At 48.5% G+C, this 22,876-nt stretch overlaps 1 protein-coding gene across 2 annotated transcripts in view; it reads right to left on the reverse strand.

The window, feature by feature from the left end:
- Nucleotides 1-22,876, reverse strand: part of DAGLB (diacylglycerol lipase beta) — a 65,868-nt gene that overhangs the window by 16,951 nt on the left and 26,041 nt on the right. For both annotated transcript variants that reach the window (XM_030211688.1, XM_030211687.1), the window contains 4 exons: nucleotides 19,092-19,175; nucleotides 8,064-8,141; nucleotides 4,916-4,996; nucleotides 4,653-4,780 (listed from right to left, as the gene is read on the reverse strand). In XM_030211688.1, coding sequence (XP_030067548.1) covers nucleotides 4,653-4,780; nucleotides 4,916-4,996; nucleotides 8,064-8,141; nucleotides 19,092-19,175 — 371 coding nt within the window. The remainder of the gene's footprint in view (nucleotides 1-4,652; nucleotides 4,781-4,915; nucleotides 4,997-8,063; nucleotides 8,142-19,091; nucleotides 19,176-22,876) is intronic.

Raw genomic sequence — 22,876 nt, forward strand, 5'->3', positions numbered from 1 at the left:
GACCAGTCCAGAACCTGTGGGAAGTAGCAAAGCTGTTCTCAAATAGGGTGGGACACTAAATCCCTGTCTGACTAAAGTTGAACCTCAAAGGTTGAAAGCAGTACAAGGAATCAACTAAGTTGTGAGTGCAACAACAAACCATGATAGACCAGAGAGAAAAAAAAATAGGTGTCCTTAAAACATCTCAGACACCAAAAGATTGGTAAGAAAGAAAACGATTAACTTTTTAAACACAGAAAGGAAAAGGGGATGAATGGGATTTGACATACCTCCTTTCTGTGTTTACAATCAAAGCGGTTTACATATTACATACAAGTACTTCTTTTTCCTATCTGGGGCAATGGCGGGTTAAGTGATTTTCCCAGAGTCACAAAAAGCTGCAGTAGGAATTGAACCTAGTTCCCCTGGTTCTCAGGGGAATATTTTGTAATCTGGCAGAGCGTGCCACAAACAGAAAAAGAAAATGATTCTCCTATCTTTACATAGAAAGAGAATACTTCAGTCAGCTGCTGGGAGGAAACGCCCTTAGTGGTCTTCCATGAAAACAAAGGCAGAAGGCCTTAAGATACTTGCTGACCTGAACATGTATACCCTGGAGGAAAGGAGGAACAGGGGTGATATGATACAGACGTTCAAATATTTGAAAGGTATTAATCCGCAAACAAATCTTTTCCGGAGATGGGAAGGCGGTAGAACGAGAGGACATGAAATGAGATTGAAGGGGGGCAGACTCAGAAAAGATGCCAGGAAGTATTTTTTCACGGAGAGGGTGGTGGATGCTTGGAATGCCCTCCCGCGGGAGGTGGTGGCGATGAAAACAGTAACGGAATTCAAACATGCATGGGATGTGCATAAAGGAATCCTATGCAGAAGGAATGGATCCTCAGAAGCTTAGCTACAATTGGGTGGCAGAGCAGGTGGGGGGAAGAGGGGTTGGTGGTTGGGAGGCGAGGATAGGGGAGGGCAGACTTTTATACGGTCTGTGCCAGAGCCGGTGATGGAAGGCGGGACAGGTGGTTGGGAGGCAGGAAAAACTGCTGGGCAGACTTATACGGTCTGTGCCCTGAGAAAGACAGGTACAAATCAAGGTAAGGTATACACATGAGTTTATCTTGGGCAGACTGGATGGACCGTGCAGGTCTTTTTCTGCCGTCATCTACTATGTTACTATGTAAAGTGGAACAAACTCCTGCAAGATGACAGAACAGTATACTATAGACCAGTACTAAATGTCTTATGCCACCCACTCCTAGAAGAGAACATACTGGACACTGGATTAGAAACCGACGACAATGTTAAACAATTCAGAGCTTTAAGACTGACACCTCAAAACTGAAATGACAACCAAGGCCACCAGCTTATACTGTAGCATGCCCTGAACCCTTAGGGTAGATCAGGTCCATAGCTCTAGAAGTGTAGCATCAAAAACAGCAGTTAAACACTGAAAACCTCAGGATTAGCTGCAGGGTGTCACCTTACTGATTTCCAGATCTACTGGAAACTATGGAGGAAGCATAACACCTATTTGCGTGACTGCTCCTGAACCATATCAGATGAATCAGCAGAGTGACCTGGGTTGACCTACCAGTTGTGTCATCTCTTTAGTTTCCCAGGCATATTGGAAGGAAGAGGTAGAAAAAATTCCCCCCCCCCCCCCCCCAAGCATCTGGCACCTGTTGCCTGCCTGCCTGCCTGCTCTTAAGCTAAAGCAAAAATGCCAGGAGAGATGCGAACTGGTACAACTCAACAAACTTGGCACACCCTTGCCCTCCAGAGTGGAACGATTGAGGGAATGACAGTCCAGATCACCCATGGGAGCTCCAAGATTAACAAGCACTCTGATTTTTCATCAAAGGGAATGCTGGAAGCGACTAAGATTTTTGAGAGTTTGCAGTCAAGTGCTTAAGTTTTGAAATGTTGAACTATGAAGTTTACTTTTTTTTTTTTTGTAGGTGCTTAACCTTTCCTTGGGAAATGAAGATAACAGCATAAATAGCATAGACTCGTAGCATATAAAGGAGGCAATCTTGCTCTGTTGAATTCTGCCTGAGAGGCTCCTACTGTTAAGAAAGGAGGGAGAGGGATATAGGTGTTTAGGAGGGAGGACCCAGCACCACTGGTTCAACGCCTGGGTCCTGTGACATGGCATCCATGCATCCCAGTCTTCTAGGCCAATGACCAGGGAAGGAAATATATCCCAAAGGATTGCCATTGCGAACTCTCGATCTGGTCAGTTTTGCAACACCAAGAAATGTACCTCCAGACTTCCATAAAATGGAATCCCAGCTGAAACAAAGCTGCTGCATCAGGCCACACATCCTCAGTATCAATCGCAATCACCTCAATGGAGGCTGAATATCAAGGCATGATATGAGCCCTAGCTTAAAGAAATCCCTGAACATGCTTACTGGTTGACTTGGATGCTGGATTATACAGAAGCTTGGAGTACTACAGAGTACGCCAATGGTTGTTGTTCCCCCCCCCCCAAAAAACAAAAAAACAAAAAACAAAACAGACAACCAAGATCCAATGATTCCTGTCCACTGAAGAAGAAAGTAAAACAGTGATAAGCACTGTGGAATGGACAAGGCTAGGACACATAAGTACCAGCAGAACTGGACAACTCAGCCCTGCAAGCACCCCATATGAAACGCTACTCAAGAAGAAGTGCTCCTAAGGAGAAGATGACATGTACTTAAGGCTTGATGTGGAGGTACTTTCTCAAACATTGAGAAGATAGATAGCAGGAGGACTGCAGGATGAAGAGAAAAAAAAGTTAGGTTCCTCTGGCAAAGAGAAATCCTTTCCTGCCCTGTGTGGAGCTAATCAGAATGACCTGGTGAACAACATACCTATGAAGAACCACCCTTCGGGAGTAACTGGAGAAGTTAAATCTTTGACTGAACACTCTGGGAGAAATGGAATACTCCTGCAGGAGAAGTCAAGAAGGCCTAAGGAAGTAGAAGAAAATTCTAAAACCCCTGAAGAGAATAGTGAAGGAAGGATCTTGTAGATAACCAGGATAGAAGAAAATCTGTCCCCACAGTCACCAAACCACATCTAAGACATGACAAGAAGCAATGGAAGACCGTGATTCTGAAATTGTGATCCTTCTGCTATAGATAGATTAAGGCAAGCTATCTGGTCCCATCTTCAGGTATCTGTGAAAGAAACCCGAAAGTTTCCCCACATTTAACGCTTCACTGTCCTGAAGGACCAAAAAACAGACTAATCAGCTAATCTAAGCCCAAGGGAACTGAACCTGCAGCCCCCCGGCAGAAACAGCTCGTCTGTCCTGCTTTAAGGCAAAACAGAAGGTAGAAGGACAATGGAAATGCTACCGTGATACAGAGCTCCCTGCATAAATAAGAAACTACTTGCAGTTTCCTGAAGGTAGATTGTTCTTGCTGTAAAGGCAGGAATGAGTGGTGGGGAGGTGGACTCAGACCTGAGTGTTCCACTCTAGAAATTAAAACGTCCTCAGCTTCATCCAGAATTATAATGAAGACTCCCCCCATGCTCAATTGGAAATCAGATTTTTATCAGTTCCATAAGCCAGTCTCACATAAGCACTTCTTTATTTAAAGGCACCTCAACCCAAGGACAAAATCCCTCCTGGGCAACATGGGGGAGTCATAGGGAAGGGACCCGGAGACTTCAAAGTATTCCCCAAAACATTCTCTTCACTTACAGCTTTTCCTTAAATGTTGAATAGAAGCTTAGCTCAATCTAACTAGCATAAACTGGTTGAGGAGTATTTGTGGCCTGGCCAGGCCAGTCCAGGATCTGACCATCACCAGCTGCTGGAGATAGAGAAATACTGAGTATTTTAAGGCTGTATGGGGCCCTTAAGGGGGAAATCACAGAGAACTACTTTGTTTCTTTGTCTCCATCCACTGCTTGATGCAGGGCAGGCATTAGGAGTGGGCAAACAGGGCAATTGTCCCATGTCACTGGGGGCCCCAAGCCTGCTGAAGTTGGAAGGACGACGATCTGTAAGCAAGCTTTAAGGCCCCATCACTGACCCTGGCTTGATGGACATAACCCACAGGTTTTGGACTGGTCTGGTATGGACACTAAAGAAAGGCGATATTTGTCCAGAGGACCTGCAGCCTAATATTTCTTCACAATATCTGATGATTCTTCCAGCATTAAGATTTCCAGGTCTATCTTTGGAAAAAAAAAAAGTCCTTGCCGTAAACTGAATTTCAAAGAAACAAGAAGTGATCATTACTTTAGATTAGCATGCAACTCTCAACCACTGTACCATAGTAACCATTTTAAACAAGTCTAGGTTTATTAAATAATAATCCACAAGGAAACACCCATCAACCTATCCTAGCTCTTTCTAGTACTGTTTCAATTCACATGCTACATAATGCAGAACTCAGAACTTTGTTAAAGGCATTATTAGCCAATTTGGATTACTGGCCAGCCTTTTTAAAAATTCAAAAATCAAACCGGCAAAATTAACTTCCAGCATGTGCCTCCCACGCATAGGTTTGTAATCTGTCAGTAGAATCCTACTCTGTACATTCGACTGGCAGATCCGGCTTTCTCCAGAACAAAAAATCCTTTTCTAGGCAGGTGACGCTTGCCAACCAAAAGAGGTTTAAATTGGTCCCTGGTTGTGCGCAAGATTTTACTTTTACCTTAGTAAGCCTCCTGGAGGAGAAAATGCATAGCACCTCAGCGTTGGAAAAGAATTTTTCAGCAATATGGCTAGAATAGAGGCAGCTCCAGCTCCCAGGCTGTGGCCAACTATAACCAGTTTGTATTCCTGAGAAGAAAGAAGAGAAAGATCTAGTCAGAGTAAGAAGACTCATACAAGAGGATCACAAATGGAGCCTATTGGGGCTCTTGCAGCAACTTTTTTTTTGTTGTTGCTATAAACAAGTTAGTTTTTACAACTTACTGGAGCGATGGTGAAAGCTTGGTTTAATATGCCATCATTTATTAGTCTTCCATAAACGTAATTCGCAGCTTGTATTATTCCCTGAAACACAGGTTTCATTATCATCAGCACTTGTAGCACAAGAAACAGAATCAGCAGCTCCAGGTGGCCCTACGAAACTCGTAGCCCACGCATAGCTCAGGATCACCAAAACAGAAAGAGATAAAGACCCTCTCAGTGAACTCACAACTATGCAATGAAGTGTACACAAACCCTTGGGTAGACAGCTCATGGCACATTTAAATTCCAAAGTAACCAATATATTAGACATTCAGCACAGGTGCAGAGTGCCAAAGACCCAAAGGTCACTAACACTGGTGTTAACACAAGCCCTGGAGAGAAGTAAAGGGATAAAATGTCCTTCTGCAGTCAGTGCTAGTGAGGATATTATGCCCATTTCTTCACTTTACTGCAAACATACAGGACCTGCAATTTTTTCTGGCTTCTTTGAAGGGTGGGGAAGGTGCGCTGAAACCAAGAAATGCTGGACTGTTAGTTAACAGTGTGTGTTGGCACTTTGACTTGCTTGCACATACATCTGTACATAAATAACGTTGGTATTGCAAAAATTGTACGCACAGAATGATGCTGCAGCGCATATGCTGTGATGTACATACATGCATCTCTGGGTGCCCGTACAATTTTCTTGTGTGCCAAAATATAGCTGCCACAAGCACAGACCTACTTGTGCTTGCTTCCAGTGTGCTCTCCCACATTCGTGCATGTTTTTTCGGCACACAGCCAATTTGCACCCTGTACTGCAGAGCCCTAATGCATAGCTTTATGCGTCAGTCTCTTAAGAGTTTAGATTTTGTTTGGTTGATGTCAACCAAAAGAGTCTGTGGATTTAAAGTACTTGGTGCATCTAAGATACGGGTGGTGAGAAAGATTCCTGGTAAGACACATCCTGCTGGGGTGGGAGGAGACAGTGTCTTTAAAATACAAGTTATCTACACATCACATGGTCTCAACTGGCCTATTTTACAACATAATAATTAGCAAGTGAAAGGCATTTATATAGAGACAAGAGAGTCCTTTCACATGCACGTTTTATTGTAAACTAGTAAAAAAGGCCCGTTTCTGACACAAATGAAACGGGTGCTAGCAAGGTTTTCCTCGTTGTGTGTATGTTTGAGAGAGTGTGTGTGAGAGACGGAGTGTGTGTGTCAGAGAAAGAATGAGAGAGAGAGAGACAGAGTGTGTGTGTGTTTGTGTGAGAGAGTGTGTGAGAGACAGAGTGTCTGTGTGTGTGACAGATAGAGTGTGATAGACAGAGAGTGTGTCAGAGAGTGTATGTGAGACAGTGAATGAGTGTGTGCCCCCACCCCACCTCTCTGGTCTCAGGACCCCTCCTCCAGCCATCCATGTCCAGCGACCCTCCTCTCCTCCTGCCCCCCCTGCAGCCACCCATGTCCAGCGACCCTCCCCTCCCCTCCCCCTTGCAGCCACCCATGTCCAGCGAACCTCCCCCCCCCCCTTGGCGCATCAAACCCCCTCGCCACCCGCAGCTGCCATTGGTAACGCTGTCCGGCCACTACTGCTTCTCCTGTTGAGCAGCAGCGGCTGCTACAAAAAGAAAAAAAAGCAATAAATGTTTTTAAACCTGAAACGCCGTACCGTAGACAGCCATCAGGCATTGGCTGTCGGCTCTGCAGCCACTCCTCCTCTTGCCTCTCAAGTTGCTGCGCTCCTCCGGGGTCTTACTCCAGGGGCAGTGACGTGGAGGCGAGAGGAGGAGCGGCTGCAGAGCCGACAGCCAAAGCCTGATGGTTGTCTACGGTGCGGCGTTTCAGGTTTTAAAACATTTATGGCTTTTTTTTTCTTTTTGTAGCGGCCGCTGCTGCTCAACAGGAGAAGCAGCAGCGGCTGGATAGCGTTACCAGTGGCAGCTGCGGGTGGCGAGGGAGTTGATGTGCCGAGGGGGTGTTTGAGCGGCACACTCACAGCTGATTCCCAGGCAGGGAGAGAAGTAGGGAAACACACGGAGCAAGTTGCTCCGCGTGTTTCCCTACTCCTCCCCCTGCCTGGGAATCAGCTGTGAGTGGCGTCAGCCTGGCTACGGAGCCTAGCTCAGCAACTCCAGGAGCCACAGACACAGGCAGCTACTTTAGAATGTTGGAGGTGAGAATTATTATATAGGATTATTTCATAATGGAAGGACAGTTTAACATTGCTTTTGACTCGTAACCACTCGCCTCCACCTACCCTCCTCTCTTCCTTCCCGGTCACATTAATTGATTTGATTTGCTTACTTTATTTATTTTTTGTCTATTAGATTGTAAGCTCTTTGAGCAGGGACTGTCTTTCTTCTATGTTTGTGCAGCGCTGCGTATGCCTTGTAGTGCTATAGAAATGCTAAATAGTAGTAGTAGTAGTAGTAATTTTTCACTCCGTTATAAAGCCTTAAATATTCTTTAACACTTTTTTGGTAGCCAGCCATATAAAAATGCTAACCAACCAGATGTAAAAAGTCCTAGTGAAGTTGGGAGCAGACCCCCTAACAATGCAATTGGAGAATCTTAGAGCGGATGTAGACCATTTTTTCCCTCTTCATGATCCTTCTTCTCAGTCCTGATTACAGAGATCACGGCTGGAAGGGACCCGAGGAGATAGATACTTGGATTCTATAAATGCAATGGTAGGCTATCACTATTTTTTTTAAAGACATCTAATGCTCAAGATTCAGGGGCCTGCTGTGGCTCAAAAATTGGAATGTAGCCAAGTTATATCCTATGGCATTTTAAGCAGTCAGCTGTACTCTTTTTTTCCTACAGAATTGAAGTACTATACTGTGGTCATACAGCTTGATCCAGGTCCCTTCACATAGCAGTGGAGGATACTAGCTATGCAGTTTTCAGGTGCGCTTCTGCTACTGTAGATTCTAAACTTAAACTGCAAAACAAAAACCCCACTATTAATTCATACAACTGGCAACAAACACCAGTCTTTACCCAAAAGCAACAGTTTCCCTATATGTAAGGGAGTTTGTCTCTTTCACATATCTGGTTAAGGGGAAATTTCTGGCCATTTCACTTGTTCACTGCAGTTCCGTATTTAATTTTCCTTGCTGAATAACTGCTATGAAATTTAAAAAAAAATCCTCAAGTACCTTATGTGCAAAACAGTCTCCCTGTACTCCTTCTACAGTGAGGGTTTCACAGTCCGCAGACAGATCAGTCAAGACATCCTGCAAGCAAAAGCAATTACAAACTTTTTTTTGTAAAAAAACAAACATTAGCTTGGTATCTTATGGATTCTAATTGCTTTCAAGCAGAAGCACATTTTTGAATAAAACTAAGACTGCCAAGAGAAAGTCACCGTGGGAACCAGGGCCGGATTTAACAGATGAGCAATCAGGGGCTTCTCCTCACCCAGCATTGCCCACTCACTTTGGAGTCACCTGCTGTCTTGTGGAGTGTAGCCATTCTGCCACAGCAGTTCCTGGATAGAAACTGAGCATGGAGCCTGCTAGCTTTTATATGCTGACAGGCCTTGAACAGCCCTGCCACTTCTTCCTGCACGGCCTTCTTGTTTTAGGTCACAGGCCTGTCCACATGCAAGGCCCATGCTTAATTTCTTTCCTGTTATGACAGCAACATAAAGGTAGGCCTGAATTTAGGCACAGAAAGCAACAGAAAGTTTTTGAATATACTGTCTATGCCCACAGCTTCCTGTTTTCTGTAGCAATTAAGTGGCATAGTTTCATACATTTTTATATATCTACATGTCTTTAAAAATAAAGTAATTTTATACTATTTTTTTTGTATGCTCAGTTACGTTATTTCGTTCTTTTGGGGGGGGGGGGGGGGAAGGATCTCAGCGATTGATGCTGGGAAGGTAGGCAGGGGAAATGACGGGATCTTTAAAAAGTGGTAGAGGAAGGAGGAGTATGACAGTGTATTTGGAAAAGAGGATAGGAAAAAACGGAGTAGAGGAATGAAAAATCTATTCATATCCCTCCTCCCTATGCCAACCACTTTTCTCTCAAACCCCACATCCCTTTCAATCCACTTATCTCCCCATAGCTTCTCCAACTTCCTCATTCATTATTACTCATTCACTCACTCACCCTTGTTCCCATCCTCTATCCCCCAATTCATTCTCCCTTGGCTCCAAATTCCTCCATCTCCTCACCCTCATATACAGCAGGAAGCTCTTTTTTTTTTTTTTTTTAAGTTGCGCTCTCCCCCTCTGCTTCCAGGCCTGAACAGTTGAGCTCTGAACTGCAAGCTTTGTAGTGCAGCAGTCCAGAACTAGAAGTAGATGGGGAAGGTTGCTGTTTAAAGGAGAGCGCTACCTGAGAGACACACACACAGGGCAGTCACTGCTGCCATCAGTGCCAGTAAACTAGCCCTCCACCTCCCATAGCGATTCTGCAGGGAATGATGAATTCTGCTGGAAGGGCATGATTTTGCAGCCAAGTCTGTGGTCATGGAACTGTGAGAGGCTGGAGGCCCTATCTATGGTTAAGTTTCCATCACGGGTGGATTTAATTCAAATTGAAAATAGAAAAAATAAAGCTGGTATTCTCATTTCACATGATTTATGCATCCTGTAAAAATACATATGGTTTTCTACAAATTCTAGTTAAATCTAGCAAATGTGCTTCTTACTAGTACTAAACTATTTCTGCAATGATAGAACAAATGCAAAATATTTCCTTAACTCTTTTTTTTCTTATTCAACTCTTTCACAATAAGAGCACTCTAAAACATGGAAGTCAGTATCATGAAATCGAACTGCTTTTCTTCCACCTTTTACAAGCAGCAAGACACTTGTTTAGTAGACAGGTACTTCAACCTTGCTAACTAAATCCATTTAAAAGTTCCTGTATCTTTCTGAGACTGTCACACTGTATTTTAACATGATGCACTACAGTGGTATTTCAACCTAAGAATATCTTGAAAAGGTTGAATACCTCCAACGCTGCTTTATGTAGTATGTGGAAATCTCCCATCTCTCTTTGCCCATCGATAAACCAGATAATGTGAAATTTGTTCTGACTTACTAATTTCCTTTTCTTTTTTCCTGCTAGACCAGTCCAGATTGACTTATGCTACCCTAGCAGCAGACAAGAGATGGAGAACCAGAGCTTTCCAGTGACATCACCTGTATAAGGAATAGTGCAGCCTGGATCTTGCCAGTATGCTAATGCTAAAGCTGACACACAGAGTAAAAAAAATTGTACAAAACAGACCCCCCCCCCCCAAAAGGAACCCTCTGCAAGGATACCTGTGAGAAGCTAAATTCAAGGCAGATGCTAAGAGTACCCCCCTACAGCTTGCTAAACGGGACCTGGATTGGTCTAGCAGGAAATCAAAGAAACGAAATTGAAAGGCAATAAACACATTTCTCCTTCCTTATCATCCTGCCAAACCAGTTCAGACTGACTAGATGTACCAAAGGACAGGTGAAAGACAAGGCTCCCTCCAGAACCACCCTGCCAAAGGCGCAATCATCTCTGGCCCTAACATCAGTCCTGTAGTGCTCAACAAATGAATGCAATGAAGACCACGTTGCTGGTCTGCAAATATCTTCCAGGCCCACAACTCAGGCCTCCATCCAGGGGGGGGGGGGGGGGGGTCTCCTGAGATTTTTCACAGAACGTGCCCCCAGTCTCTCTGGTATCACTCTGATTCAGAAGGTATGCCAACTCAATCACTTCCTTAATCTACTGTACCAAGGAAGACTTCAAAGCTGCATCGCCTCTGCACAATCTGTTGAACACAGGAAGCCAACTGGACGTCTAGGTAGCAAAACACCACCCTGCGAATCCACAGCCTATCTTTTTTTCCCTCTGGAGGCCAGCAGGGAGATGGAGGTGTATTGAGGAAGACCAAAATTAAAGAGGATGTTTACTCACCAGGCAGACAACCCTGGTCTCTACACTATAGTTTAAATACAGTCAGACTCTTTTTGTCTCAAACTGACCGTTAACAAGGGCCAAACTGTAAGCCAAAAGGGAACTGGATCCTCCATGAAAATCAGCCCTTGAAGCAGAAGACTTGAATCTTTTAAGGCTAGTCTGGAGTTACCAGGATGATGAGAAATGGATGCTTGTGCTAGAATGCTAGTCTGCACATAAATGACGTTGGTGTTGCAAAAATTACGCACAGAACGACACTAAACCACATATGCAGATATATGAGCATACAACTCTGGGTGCCTGTACAATTTTCTTGTGTGCCAAAATATAGCTGCCAAAAGCACAAACCTATGTATGCACGTTTCCAATGTGCTCTACCACATTAGTGCATGTTTTTTGCACACCTGGCTTATCACAGGCCACTGAGGACAGACAAAGCCACTCCATCCATGAGCACAGATTTAACAGTGCATCAATCCCAGCTGTGCTGCCCTCTTTCCTGCAAATCAAGAACTGAGGAGCCTTGGCATTTAAATGAGTCACCAACAGATCAAAGACTAAGACTCCCCACTGTTCCACCACCAACTGGAAGGCAAAGGAATTCAGCTCCTATTTGCCCAGGTCCAGTACATACTGGCTGGGAAAGTCCACCCAGATTCATCACTCCTGTTATATCAACCACCGAGTGCTTGCAGATTGCTCTGTACCACGGCTGCACTTTTGGTGTCCCCTTGCTTGCTGATATATGACACTACTGTGGCACCTTGACAAGAGGGAACAAAACCTCCAGGGCCAGGTAAATGGCCCTCACCTCCAGGCAACTGATTGGCCCAGATGTCTCCTGCCCTAACCAGTGAATCTGCACTACCTGATCCAGACAGTGGGCTTCCCAGCCCAACAGGCTGGTATTGGCTGTCACAACTATCCAGTCCGGCGGGTCCAAGAGCATCTTTCATGGGCAGGCTTTGGAAGCAGCCCTACCACACCAATTCCTTCCTGGGTGACCACTGAGACAGAAGTGTATGCTGGAGTGGTCTTATGTGCACTCTCGCTAACAGGATCAAGTCCAAATGTATTACCATAGTGCCTAGGGACTACAGATAATCCTAGACTCTTGGAGCCCTAAGAGCACAAAATGCACTCTGCTGAGCCCAGGGGCATAGCCAGACTTTGGCAGGAGGGGGGGGGGGGGGGGGTCCAGAGCCAGAGGTGAGGGGGCACATTTTAGCCCTCCCCCCCGGCACCACCCCCCCCCCCCCCCCCCCCACACACACACACACTTTTGACGCCTCCTATGATCATCTCAATGTAAACTTCTAATAGTACCGTCTCTCCGTGCCATCCCCTCAGCCTCCGTACAATGTTCTCTTTTTTCTGTACAGGCTCCTCCATTATGGAACTCTCTACAAGCATTATCCTCCCTTGCCTAGTTCAAGACAGACTTAAAGACGTATTTGTATTTAGAAGCATTTGGCCATTAACTGGAAGAGTTGCCTAAATTGACAGCGTTTTTCCCTTCTCCATTGTTCTCTCTCTTTCCTATCTTGTTAGTGCGTGCTATTTCTGATCCTTTCCCCTTTCCCATGCAAACAGATTGTGAGCTGCTCAAACATTTGTTTGATTGGGTGGGGTAGAAAATACTTAATAAACTTGAAATTTGAACTTGTGTATTATTCTATATGTATTTTAAAAATTTAAGCCTTCCAGGGACATGAATCACACTGGACATGGCCAACTGAGAATCCTCTCCAGAGTCAGCCCGGATTAGCTAATCATCCAAATATGACAAGTGTCAGGCTGTACCACCCCTTATACTGCTGATCTCACTGGAAAGTTCAGGTTCTCTGATAGGGTGGCATAACCCATCAGTCTGAACTGGTCTTACTGAACAAGCACAGCACTGTACAATCTTTGGCTCTTTGTCCCATCTTTCTGCTTGTATGCTCAAAATGGAAAACAAAATAAAGTTTAAAATAATTATGGTATATAATTATCACTCCCCACTATGTGGGTACCTCAGAAAAAGGGTATGATACATACCTGTAGCAGTTGTTCTCCGAGGACAGCAGGCTGATTGTTCTCACGACTGGGTGACGTCCGCGGCAGCCCCCACCAACCGGAAAAAAGCTTCGCGGGACGGTCGGCACGCAGGGCACGCCCACCGCGCATGCGCGGCCGTCTTCCCGCCCGTGCGCGACCGCTCCCGCCAGTTGAATGACTAGCAAAAGATGAAACACACAACTCCAAAGGGGAGGAGGGAGGGTAGGTGAGAACAATCAGCCTGCTGTCCTCGGAGAACAACTGCTACAGGTATGTATCATACCCTTTCTCCGAGGACAAGCAGGCTGCTTGTTCTCACGACTGGGGTATCCCTAGCTTTCAGGCTCACTCAAAACAAGAACCCAGGTCAATTGAACCTCGCAACGGCGAGGGTACAACAGAAATTGACCTACGAAGAACAACTAACTGAGAGTGCAGCCTGACCAGAATAAATTCGGGTCCTGGAGGGTGGAGTTGGATTTACACCCCAAACAGATTCTGCAGCACCGACTGCCCGAACCGACTGTCGCGTCGGGTATCCTGCTGGAGGCAGTAATGTGATGTGAATGTATGGACAGATGACCACGTCGCAGCCTTGCAAATCTCTTCAATAGTGGCTGACTTCAAGTGGGCCACTGACGCTGCCATGGCTCTAACACTATGAGCCGTGACATGACCCTCAAGAGCCAGCCCAGCCTGGGCGTAAGTGAAGGAAATGCAATCTGCTAGCCAATTGGAGATGGTGCGTTTCCCGACAGCGACCCCTAGCCTGTTAGGGTCGAAAGAAATAAACAATTGGGCGGACTGTCTGTGGGGCTATGTCCGCTCCAAGTAGAAGGCCAATGCTCTCTTGCAGTCCAATGTGTGCAACTGACGTTCAGCAGGGCGGGTATGCGGCCTGGGGAAGAATGTTGGCAAGACAATTGACTGGTTAAGATGGAACTCCGACACCACCTTCGGCAGGAACTTTGGGTGGGTGCGGAGCACTACTCTGTTGTGATGAAATTTGGTATATGGAGCATGAGCTACCAGGGCTTGAAGCTCACTGACCCTACGAGCTGAAGTAACTGCCACCAAGAAAATGACCTTCCAGGTCAAGTACTTCAGATGGCAGGTATTCAGTGGCTCAAAAGGAGGTTTCATCAGCTGGGTGAGGACGACGTTGAGATCCCATGACACAGTAGGAGGCTTGATAGGGGGCTTTGACAAAAGCAAACCTCTCATGAATCGAACGACTAAAGGCTCTCCAGAGATGGCTTTACCTTCCACACGATAATGGTAAGCACTAATCGCACTAAGGTGATTCCTTACTGAGTTGGTCTTGAGGCCAGACTCCGATAAGTGCAGAAGGTATTCAAGCAGGTTCTGTGCAGGACAAGAACGAGGTTCTAGGGCCTTGCTCTCACACCACACGACAAACCTCCTCCACTTGAAAAAGTAACTCTTTTTAGTGGAATCCTTCCTAGAGGCAAGCAAGACCCGGGAGACACCCTCAGACAGACCCAACGCAGCGAAGTCTACGCCCTCAACATCCAGGCCGTGAGAGCCAGGGATTGAAGGTTGGGGTGCAGCAACGCTCCGTCGTTCTGCGAAATGAGAGTCGGAAAACACTCCAATCTCCACGGTTCTTCTGAGGACAACTCCAGAAGAAGAGGGAACCAGATCTGACGGGGCCAAAAGGGCGCTATCAGAATCATGGTGCCGCGGTCTTGCTTGAGCTTCAGTAAGGTCTTCCCCACCAAAGGTATGGGAGGATAAGCATACAGGAGGCCGGTCCCCCAATGAAGGAGAAAGGCATCTGACGCTAGCCTGCCGTGTGTCTGAAGTCTGGAACAGAACAGAGGCAGCTTGTGGTTGGTCTGAGAGGCGAAAAGATCCACCGAGGGGGTGCCCCACTCTCGGAAGATCTTGCGTACCACTCTGGAATGGAGCGACCACTCGTGCGGTTGCATGACTCTGCTCAGTCTGTCGGCCAGACTGTTGTTTACGCCTGCCAGGTACGTGGCTTGGAGAAGCATGCTGTGGCGGCATGCCCAGCGCCACATCCCGACGGCTTCCTGACACAGGGGGCGAGATCCGGTGCCCCCCTGCTTGTTGACGTAATACATTGCAACCTGATTGTCTGTCCGAATTTGGATAATTTGGCAGGACAGCCGATCTCTGAAAGCCTTCAGTGCGTTCCAGATCGCTCGGAGCTCCAGGAGGTTGATCTGCAGATCCTTTTCCTGGAGGGACCACAGACCCTGGGTGTGAAGCCCATCGACATGGGCTCCCCACCCCAGGCGCGATGCATCCGTCGTCAGCACTTTTGTGGGCTGCGGAATTTGGAATGGACGTCCCAGGGTCAAATTGGTCCGGATGGTCCACCAGAGCAGTGAAGTGCGGCAACTGGTGGAGAGGCGGATGACATCTTCTAGATTCCCGGTGGCTTGAAACCACTGGGAAGCTAGGGTCCATTGAGCAGATCTCATGTGAAGACGAGCCATGGGAGTCACATGAACTGTGGAGGCCATATGACCCAGGAGTCTCAACATCTGCCGAGCTGTGATCTGCTGAGACGTTCTGGTCTGCGAAGCCAGGGCCAAGAGATTGGTAGCCCTCGCTTCGGGAAGGTAGGCCTGAGCCGTCTGGGTATTCAGCAGCGCTCCTATGAATTCCAGAGACTGAGTTGGCTGGAGATGGGACTTTGGGTAATTTATCACAAACCCCAGCAGCTCCAGAAGTTGAATAGTGCACTGCATGGACCGGAGGGCTCCTGCCTCCGAGGTGTTCTTGACCAGCCAATCGTCGAGATATGGGAACACGTGCACTCCCAGCTTGCGCAGGTAGGCCGCTACCACCACGAGGCACTTTGTAAACACTCGTGGGGCAGAGGCGAGCCCAAAGGGCAGCACACAATACTGAAAGTGCCGTGCGCCCAGGCGGAATCTGAGATACTGTCTGTGAGCTGGCAGTATCGGGATGTGAGTGTATGCATCCTTTAAATCCAGGGAACATAGCCAGTCGTTTTTCTGAATCATTGGCAGAAGGGTGCCCAAGGAAAGCATCCTGAACTTTTCTTTGACCAGGAATTTGTTCAGGCCTCTCAGGTCTAGGATGGGACGCATCCCCCCTGTTTTCTTTTCCACAAGGAAGTACCTGGAATAGAATCCCCGCCCTTCCTGCCCGGGTGGTACGGGCTCGACCGCATTGGCGCTGAGAAGGGCGGAGAGTTCCTCTGCAAGTACCTGCTTGTGATGGGAGCTGAAAGACTGAGCTCCCGGAGGACAATTTGGAGGCAGGGAGGCCAAATTCAGGGCGTATCCGCACCGCACTATTTGGAGAACCCACCGGTCGGAGGTTATGAGAGGCCACCTTTGGTGAAAGAATTTTAACCTCCCTCCTACCGGCAGGTCGTCCGGTACGGACACTTGTAGGGCGGCTATGTTCCCGTGGATCCAGTCAAAAACCCGTCCCCGGTTTTTGCTGTGGAGGCGCAGGGGGCTGCTTAGGCGCACGCTGTTGACGGGAACGAGCGCGCTGGGGCTGTCCCTGTGCCTGACGAGGCCTTCGGGCCGGCTGGTTGTACCTACGCTTCGCAAAAGAATAGGGTGCAGCCTGCCGGGCCCGGGAAAAACGCCCGCCCGTGGGGGCGGGTGCTGGGCGCCCGGTGGGAGAGCTTGTCGAGAGCGGTTTCCCGCTGATGCAGTTGGTCAACCATCTGCTCGACCTTCTCACCAAAAATGTTATCCCCCCGGCAAGGGACGTCAGCCAGTCTCTGCTGGGTGCGGTTGTCCAGGTCAGAGGCGCGCAGCCATGAGAGCCTGCGCATCACTATACCTTGGGCCGCAGCACGAGATGCCACGTCACAGGTGTCAAAAATCCCCCTGGACAGGAACTTTCTGCACGCCTTCAGCTGCCTGACCACCTCCTGATATGGCCTGGACTGCTCCGGCGGGAGCTTATCGACCAGATCCGCCAGCTGTTGCACATTGGTCCGCATGTGGATGCTCATATAGAGCAGGTAAGATTGGATGCGGGTCACGAGCATGGAGGATTGGTAGGCCTTCCTCCCAAACGAGTCCAGAGTGCGAGACTCCCGCCCCGGGGGCGCCGAGGCGGTATCCCTCGAACTCCGTGCCCTCTTGAGAGCAGAATCCACGACCGCTGAGTCATGGGGCAACTGGGGCCGCATGAGCTCTGGGTCAGAGTGGATCCTGTACTGGGACTCTGCTTTCTTGGGAATGGTGGGGTTAGTTAATGGTCGCACCCAGTTCCGAAGCAGCGTCTCCTTCAGGACATTGTGCAGCGGTACCGTGGAGGACTCTCTAGGTGGTGATGGATAGTCGAGGACCTCGAGCATCTCGGCCCTCGGCTCTTCCACAGAGACCACGGGGAAGGGAATGCTAATAGACATATCCCGCACAAAGGAGGCAAAGGAGAGACTCTCAGGAGGGGAGAGTTTTCTCTCCGGTGACGGCGTGGGGTCCGAGGGAAGGCCCGTAGACTCCTCTGAGGAGAAATATCTCGGGTCCTCCTCTTCCCCCCACGAGTCCTCATCCTCGGTATCGGACATTAGCTCATGTAGCTGAGTCCGGTACCGGGCCCGGCTCGACGTCGAGGCACCGAGGTCTCGGTGTCGTCGAGCGGTGGACTCCCGCGCCGGCGGGGACGGAGCTCCCTCCATCGACGTCGACGGGGACTCCACCTGCGTGGCGGTCGAGACCGGCACCGCAAGCGGCGGCGGTGTCGACAGCCCCGGCGCCGGGCTAGAGCTCGCCGGCGCCACAGTCATCGGCGTCGGGGGCGCAAGCACCCCCGACGCCGGCACAGCCTGGCGCATCAGCCCTTCCAGGATCCCCGGAAGGATGGCTCTGAGGCACTCGTCCAGGCCCGCTGCCGGGAAAGGCGGTGGGGCCGGTAAGGGTGTCGGTGCCAAAAGCTGCTGGGGGCCAGGAGACGGCACCGAGGTGCCGGAACCCCGACGCGTCGGTACCTCCACCACCGACGGAGATCTCTCCTCTCTGCGATGACGCTTCGGCGTCGACTCCTCTTCAGGGTGCACCGAGGGCTCCCGGTGACGGCGCTTTTTGTCCTTTTTCCGGTGCACGTCACCGGCGCCGGAGGGCATGGAGGAGGAGGAGGTCGATCCCCCTCGGTCTCGAGGTACCGGGTCCGACAGGGTTCGGTCCCGTGGCTCACGAGCTGAGGGAGTGACCGGGGCCGACTGCCCACGCGGCCTCTCAACCCCGCTCTCACCGGCGGACCGGCGGGCCGACGGGACCTGTTCTCCTGGGGTCGCTGCCATCGGTGCCGATGTCTCGGGCATCGATACCGGTACCGAAGAACCGGCCTTCGATACCGATGCCGTCGAGGTCGACGTCGAGGGGCCGGCGCAAGTTCCAAAAAGACGGTCCCGTAGAACTTGCCTCGCAACCTGAGTCCGTTTCCGGAGACCGAGACACAAAGCACACGACTTGAGATTGTGCTCCGGCCCGAGGCACTGGAGGCACCAAGCGTGGGTGTCGGTCTGCGAGATCGGCCGGCCGCAGCGACCACACTTTTTAAATCCACTCGGGACCTTCGAGGACATCGACGGAAAAATCGCGTCGGCGAAGTCAAAGTCGGCAATGGTGGCTAAAATCACACCACGAAAAACCAAACCGACCGAGCGGCCACTAGGCCGCAACGTGGCGTCCCCGCTAGAAGCGAGGGAAAAAGGGGAGCGCGTGCTCCACACGCGCGAAATCCCTTTTTTTTTTTTTTTTTATTAACAATACAAAAGAAAGAAAAGGAAACCGAACGGGGGTTCAAAAGCGACGATCCGCGTAAACGCGGTCGAAAATCCGGCGGCTGAACAGAGAGAGAGGCAATTGCACAACTCTCTCCAGTCGCGGAAAAAAAGTAACTGGCGGGAGCGGTCGCGCACGGGCGGGAAGACGGCCGCGCATGCGCGGTGGGCGTGCCCTGCGTGCCGACCGTCCCGCGAAGCTTTTTTCCGGTTGGTGGGGGCTGCCGCGGACGTCACCCAGTCGTGAGAACAAGCAGCCTGCTTGTCCTCGGAGAATGAAAAATAATATGACCTGCCCAAGGTCATGAGGAGTTATCAGTAAGACAAACATGATATGAACCCTGGTTCCCAGCCCCTTGTTGTAATTACTAGGCTGCTCATCACATTAACAGGTCATGTCAATATTAAGGGCAATGCAGGTAGCCTAAAACCAACACTTTCTGTAGACTAGAAATTCATACCTCAAGGGACAATGTACCTCTCACAGCTACCAAGATAGCTTCTGTCTTATGATCCAGTGCTATGAAAAATGGGATTTCATAAATCTGAAGAAAAAGAAAAACACAATTAATAGTTTTAAAGCTAGAACCACCACTTTCTCCTGATATCCCTGGAAACGACACTTCAATCTCAGTTGCGTCAGTTTTGAGAGGAGAAGCCCTTGTTAAGGTAACATTTTTAACTCAGATTTATACTAAGTTGCTTAACAGCCAACTTTTCAAAACAACTGGGTGTGCTAAATTCAATTTTGTCCCTGGACAAAGTGAGGAAGCTTTCTCAAAACTGGGGGGTGCTCAAGCACACCACAGCTGGCACTTATGCTAGGCTGTTTGATGGATACTGAAAGATCACATCTCTATATATAAAAGGCACCACCAACATTCTAATGAAGCCTCCAGCCGGAAGTGTGAAGCGCCAGAGATATCCGGTTTCCCCATGAGTGAAGGAAAACAGCACAGCACGAAATCCCTCTCTCTGTAACAGTGAAGGACTCAGAGGGGGGAGGGGAGAGAGATGCCCTCACTCTCTCTGTAACACAAACACAGAACAGCAGGAAACTTAACACTGAAGGACTGGACTCGGAAGGGGGAGGGGACAGACAGCACAGGGGAAGGGAGAGAAGGCAGAGGGCAGGGACACACACACTCCCACATGCACACTCTGAAAAAAACCTTGCTAGCCCCCGTTTCATTTGCATCAGAAACGGGGCTTTTTTTACTAGTCTTACATAAAAACACATCACCCTACATAAAAAGGCTTACATCCTGGGCAGAAGCCTGAATCAGATATCGTAGCCCTTTTGGTTCACCGCAAATAATGGGGTCAGATGGAGATGATGTCAAGGTGGGGGTTGCCTTCTTAATGTTATTTGGTATTTCTACATTGCTATTTTAGTATTTCAATTTAACAATAAATATTGTAAAAATATCAAGTTTTAAAAAAGTTAAGAAGTGCAGAGATGTACGATTAAAAAGTAAAAAATTTAAAGGACTGCTTATAAATGGTAAAATATCAAAATCTCATTCAATTGCCACTTTCTTATTACCATCTACAGAAGAATTATAAGGCCCTGTGTTAAACTAGGGAACTGTGCAAGACCAGATGGCCTTTCTAATGAAATTAGCACTCTTCCCTATCTCAGTGCTTTCTGTTTCTGTGACAATGGCACAATAAATACTTGGAGAAGCTTTAAAAAAGAACCCAACTCAAAATAAGGTATGGCATGAAATCAGAACAAGATACACACTTTGGCCTATGCTTCTGCTGTTTTTTTTTTTTTTAAAGGACTTGTATGGCAATGCACAGCTTGGTGAGCCTCAAGACCACTGTTGCACATATGTGTTAAAAGGGCGTACATTTCAGTGAAAATATTTTTAAAAGAATTAATGAACAGGCATGGTCTAGTTTTTACAAACCTCTTCTGCTTTTGCTAAAAAAAAAAAAAAAAAAATTCACACAGGAAGATCTTACAGCATTCTTACATGCCCTGGTAAAAACAAACAAAAAAACACTTTTGACTTTAACTCTATTACATCTCTCTATATAAAAGGCAACACCAACGTTCTATGAAGCCTCCAGCCGGAAGTGTGAAGGGGGCGAGATATCCGTTTTCCCTATGAGTGTCTGCCCCGCCCTCTCTGTAACACAGTCAGTGAAGGAAAACAGCAGAGCACGAAATCAAATCGCTGGCTCTGTAACAGTGAAGGACTCAGAGGGGGGAGGGGAGAGAGGCCAGAGGGCAGGGACACACACACTCCCACATGCACACAGAAGAAAACATTGCTAGCCCCCGTTTCATTTGCATCAGAAACGGGGCTTTTTTACTAGTATATATATATAACTCACTGCATTTCAATTATATATAGTGCTGTTGGGTTGTGCTATATATTTACAAAGAGGAAAGGTAAAATTATGTATCATACCTGATAATTTTCTTTCCATTAATCATAGCTGATCAATCCATAGACTGGTGGGTTGTGTCCATCTACCAGCAGGTGGAGATAGAGAGCAATCCTTTTGCCTCCCTATATGTGGTCATGTGCTGCCGGAAACTCCTCAGTATGTCGATATCCAAGCTCCATCCGCAGGACTCAGCACTTAGAGAATTACACCCACAAAGGGACACTCTGCCCAGCTCACCACCGCCGAAACGGGGGAGGGGAATTAACCCAGCTCATCCCCACACAAGTGGGGGAGGGGAATCCGTCCAGCTCATCCCCGCGGAGCGGGGGAGGGACACCACACCCGCTGATGCGGGGGGGATCTGGCTTATCCTGCAACCGCAACCGCGGGAGGAGCTGACTGACCCTAACACCGCCGAAGCGGGAGGGGTACAAAGCTGCCCAACTGCCGCACGAAGCGGGAGGGAGCGCCGGCAGAATTTAAGTCTCAATCCAGCCCCGTAAAACGGAGGGGAGAGGAATGCAGCAGCTCACTGTAACACAAATTCGTCTCAACTCTTGAAGAATCCATTGAAAAACTTGAACACGAAGTCCTCCTGAACAGGAACTGAAGACTAAACTTGAACCTGAAATGCAACCAGAATATAAACAATACAGATATCTGGGAGGGGCTATGGATTGATCAGCTATGATTAATGGAAAGAAAATTATCAGGTATGATACATAATTTTACCTTCCATATCATCATGCTGATCAATCCATAGACTGGTGGGATGTACCGAAGCAGTACTCACCCAGGGCGGGACATAGAAATCCCTGACCGCAACACTGAAGCTCCAAACCGGGCCTCCGCCCGAGCAGCCACAGTCAAGCGGTAATGCCTGGAGAAGGTATGGGCCGATGCCCAAGTTGCCGCCTTGCAAATCTCTTCCAAGGAGACGGACCCGGCCTCTGCCATCGAGGCCGCCTGAGCTCTAGTGGAGTGAGCCTTCAGCTGGATAGGCGGCACATTCCCCGCGGCCACATAAGCCGCTGCAATGGCTTCCTTGACCCATCTTGCCACTGTAGGCTTAGCAGCCTGCAGACCCTTACGAGGACCTGCAAACAGGACAAACAGATGATCCGATTTCCGGAAATCATTGGTCACTTCCAAATATCTGATGATGACTCGTCTCACATCCAGATACTTGAGAGCAGAGTATTCCTCTGGGTAGTCCTCCCTACGAAAGGAAGGGAGACAGAGCTGCTGATTTACATGGAAGCGAGAAACAATCTTGGGCAGGAAGGAAGGCACTGTGCGAATAGTCACTCCTGCCTCAGTGAACTGCAGAAAAGGCTCTCGACATGAGAGCGCCTGGAGCTCGGAAACTCTTCTGGCTGAAGTGATAGCCACCAAAAAGACTGCTTTCAACGTCAGGTCTTTCAGAGATGCCCTCGACAAGGGTTCAAAAGGCGGCTTCTGCAAGGCTCTTAGCACCAGGTTGAGATTCCACGCAGGCACCACTGAACGCAGAGGAGGGCGCAGGTGATTAACTCCCTTGAGAAAACGTACCACATCTGGCTGCGAAGCCAGGGAAGCACCCTTCAGGCGGCCCCTGAAGCAAGCCAGGGCCGCTACCTGGACTTTAAGGGAACTGAGCGACAGGCCTTTCTCCAGACCTTCTTGCAGGAACGCCAACACTGAAGAAATTGGAGCAGTGAAGGGAGAAAGTGAGCCTGCTTCACACCACGCTGCAAAGGTACGCCAAACCCTGGCGTAAGCAGTAGAAGTAGAGCGCTTCCTCGCTCTCAGCATAGTGGCGATGACCTTGTCTGAGAAGCCCTTCTTTCTCAGACGCTGCCGC

The sequence above is a fragment of the Microcaecilia unicolor genome, chromosome 8 (genome assembly GCF_901765095.1).
Source record: "Microcaecilia unicolor chromosome 8, aMicUni1.1, whole genome shotgun sequence".
Lineage (NCBI taxonomy): Eukaryota > Metazoa > Chordata > Amphibia > Gymnophiona > Siphonopidae > Microcaecilia > Microcaecilia unicolor.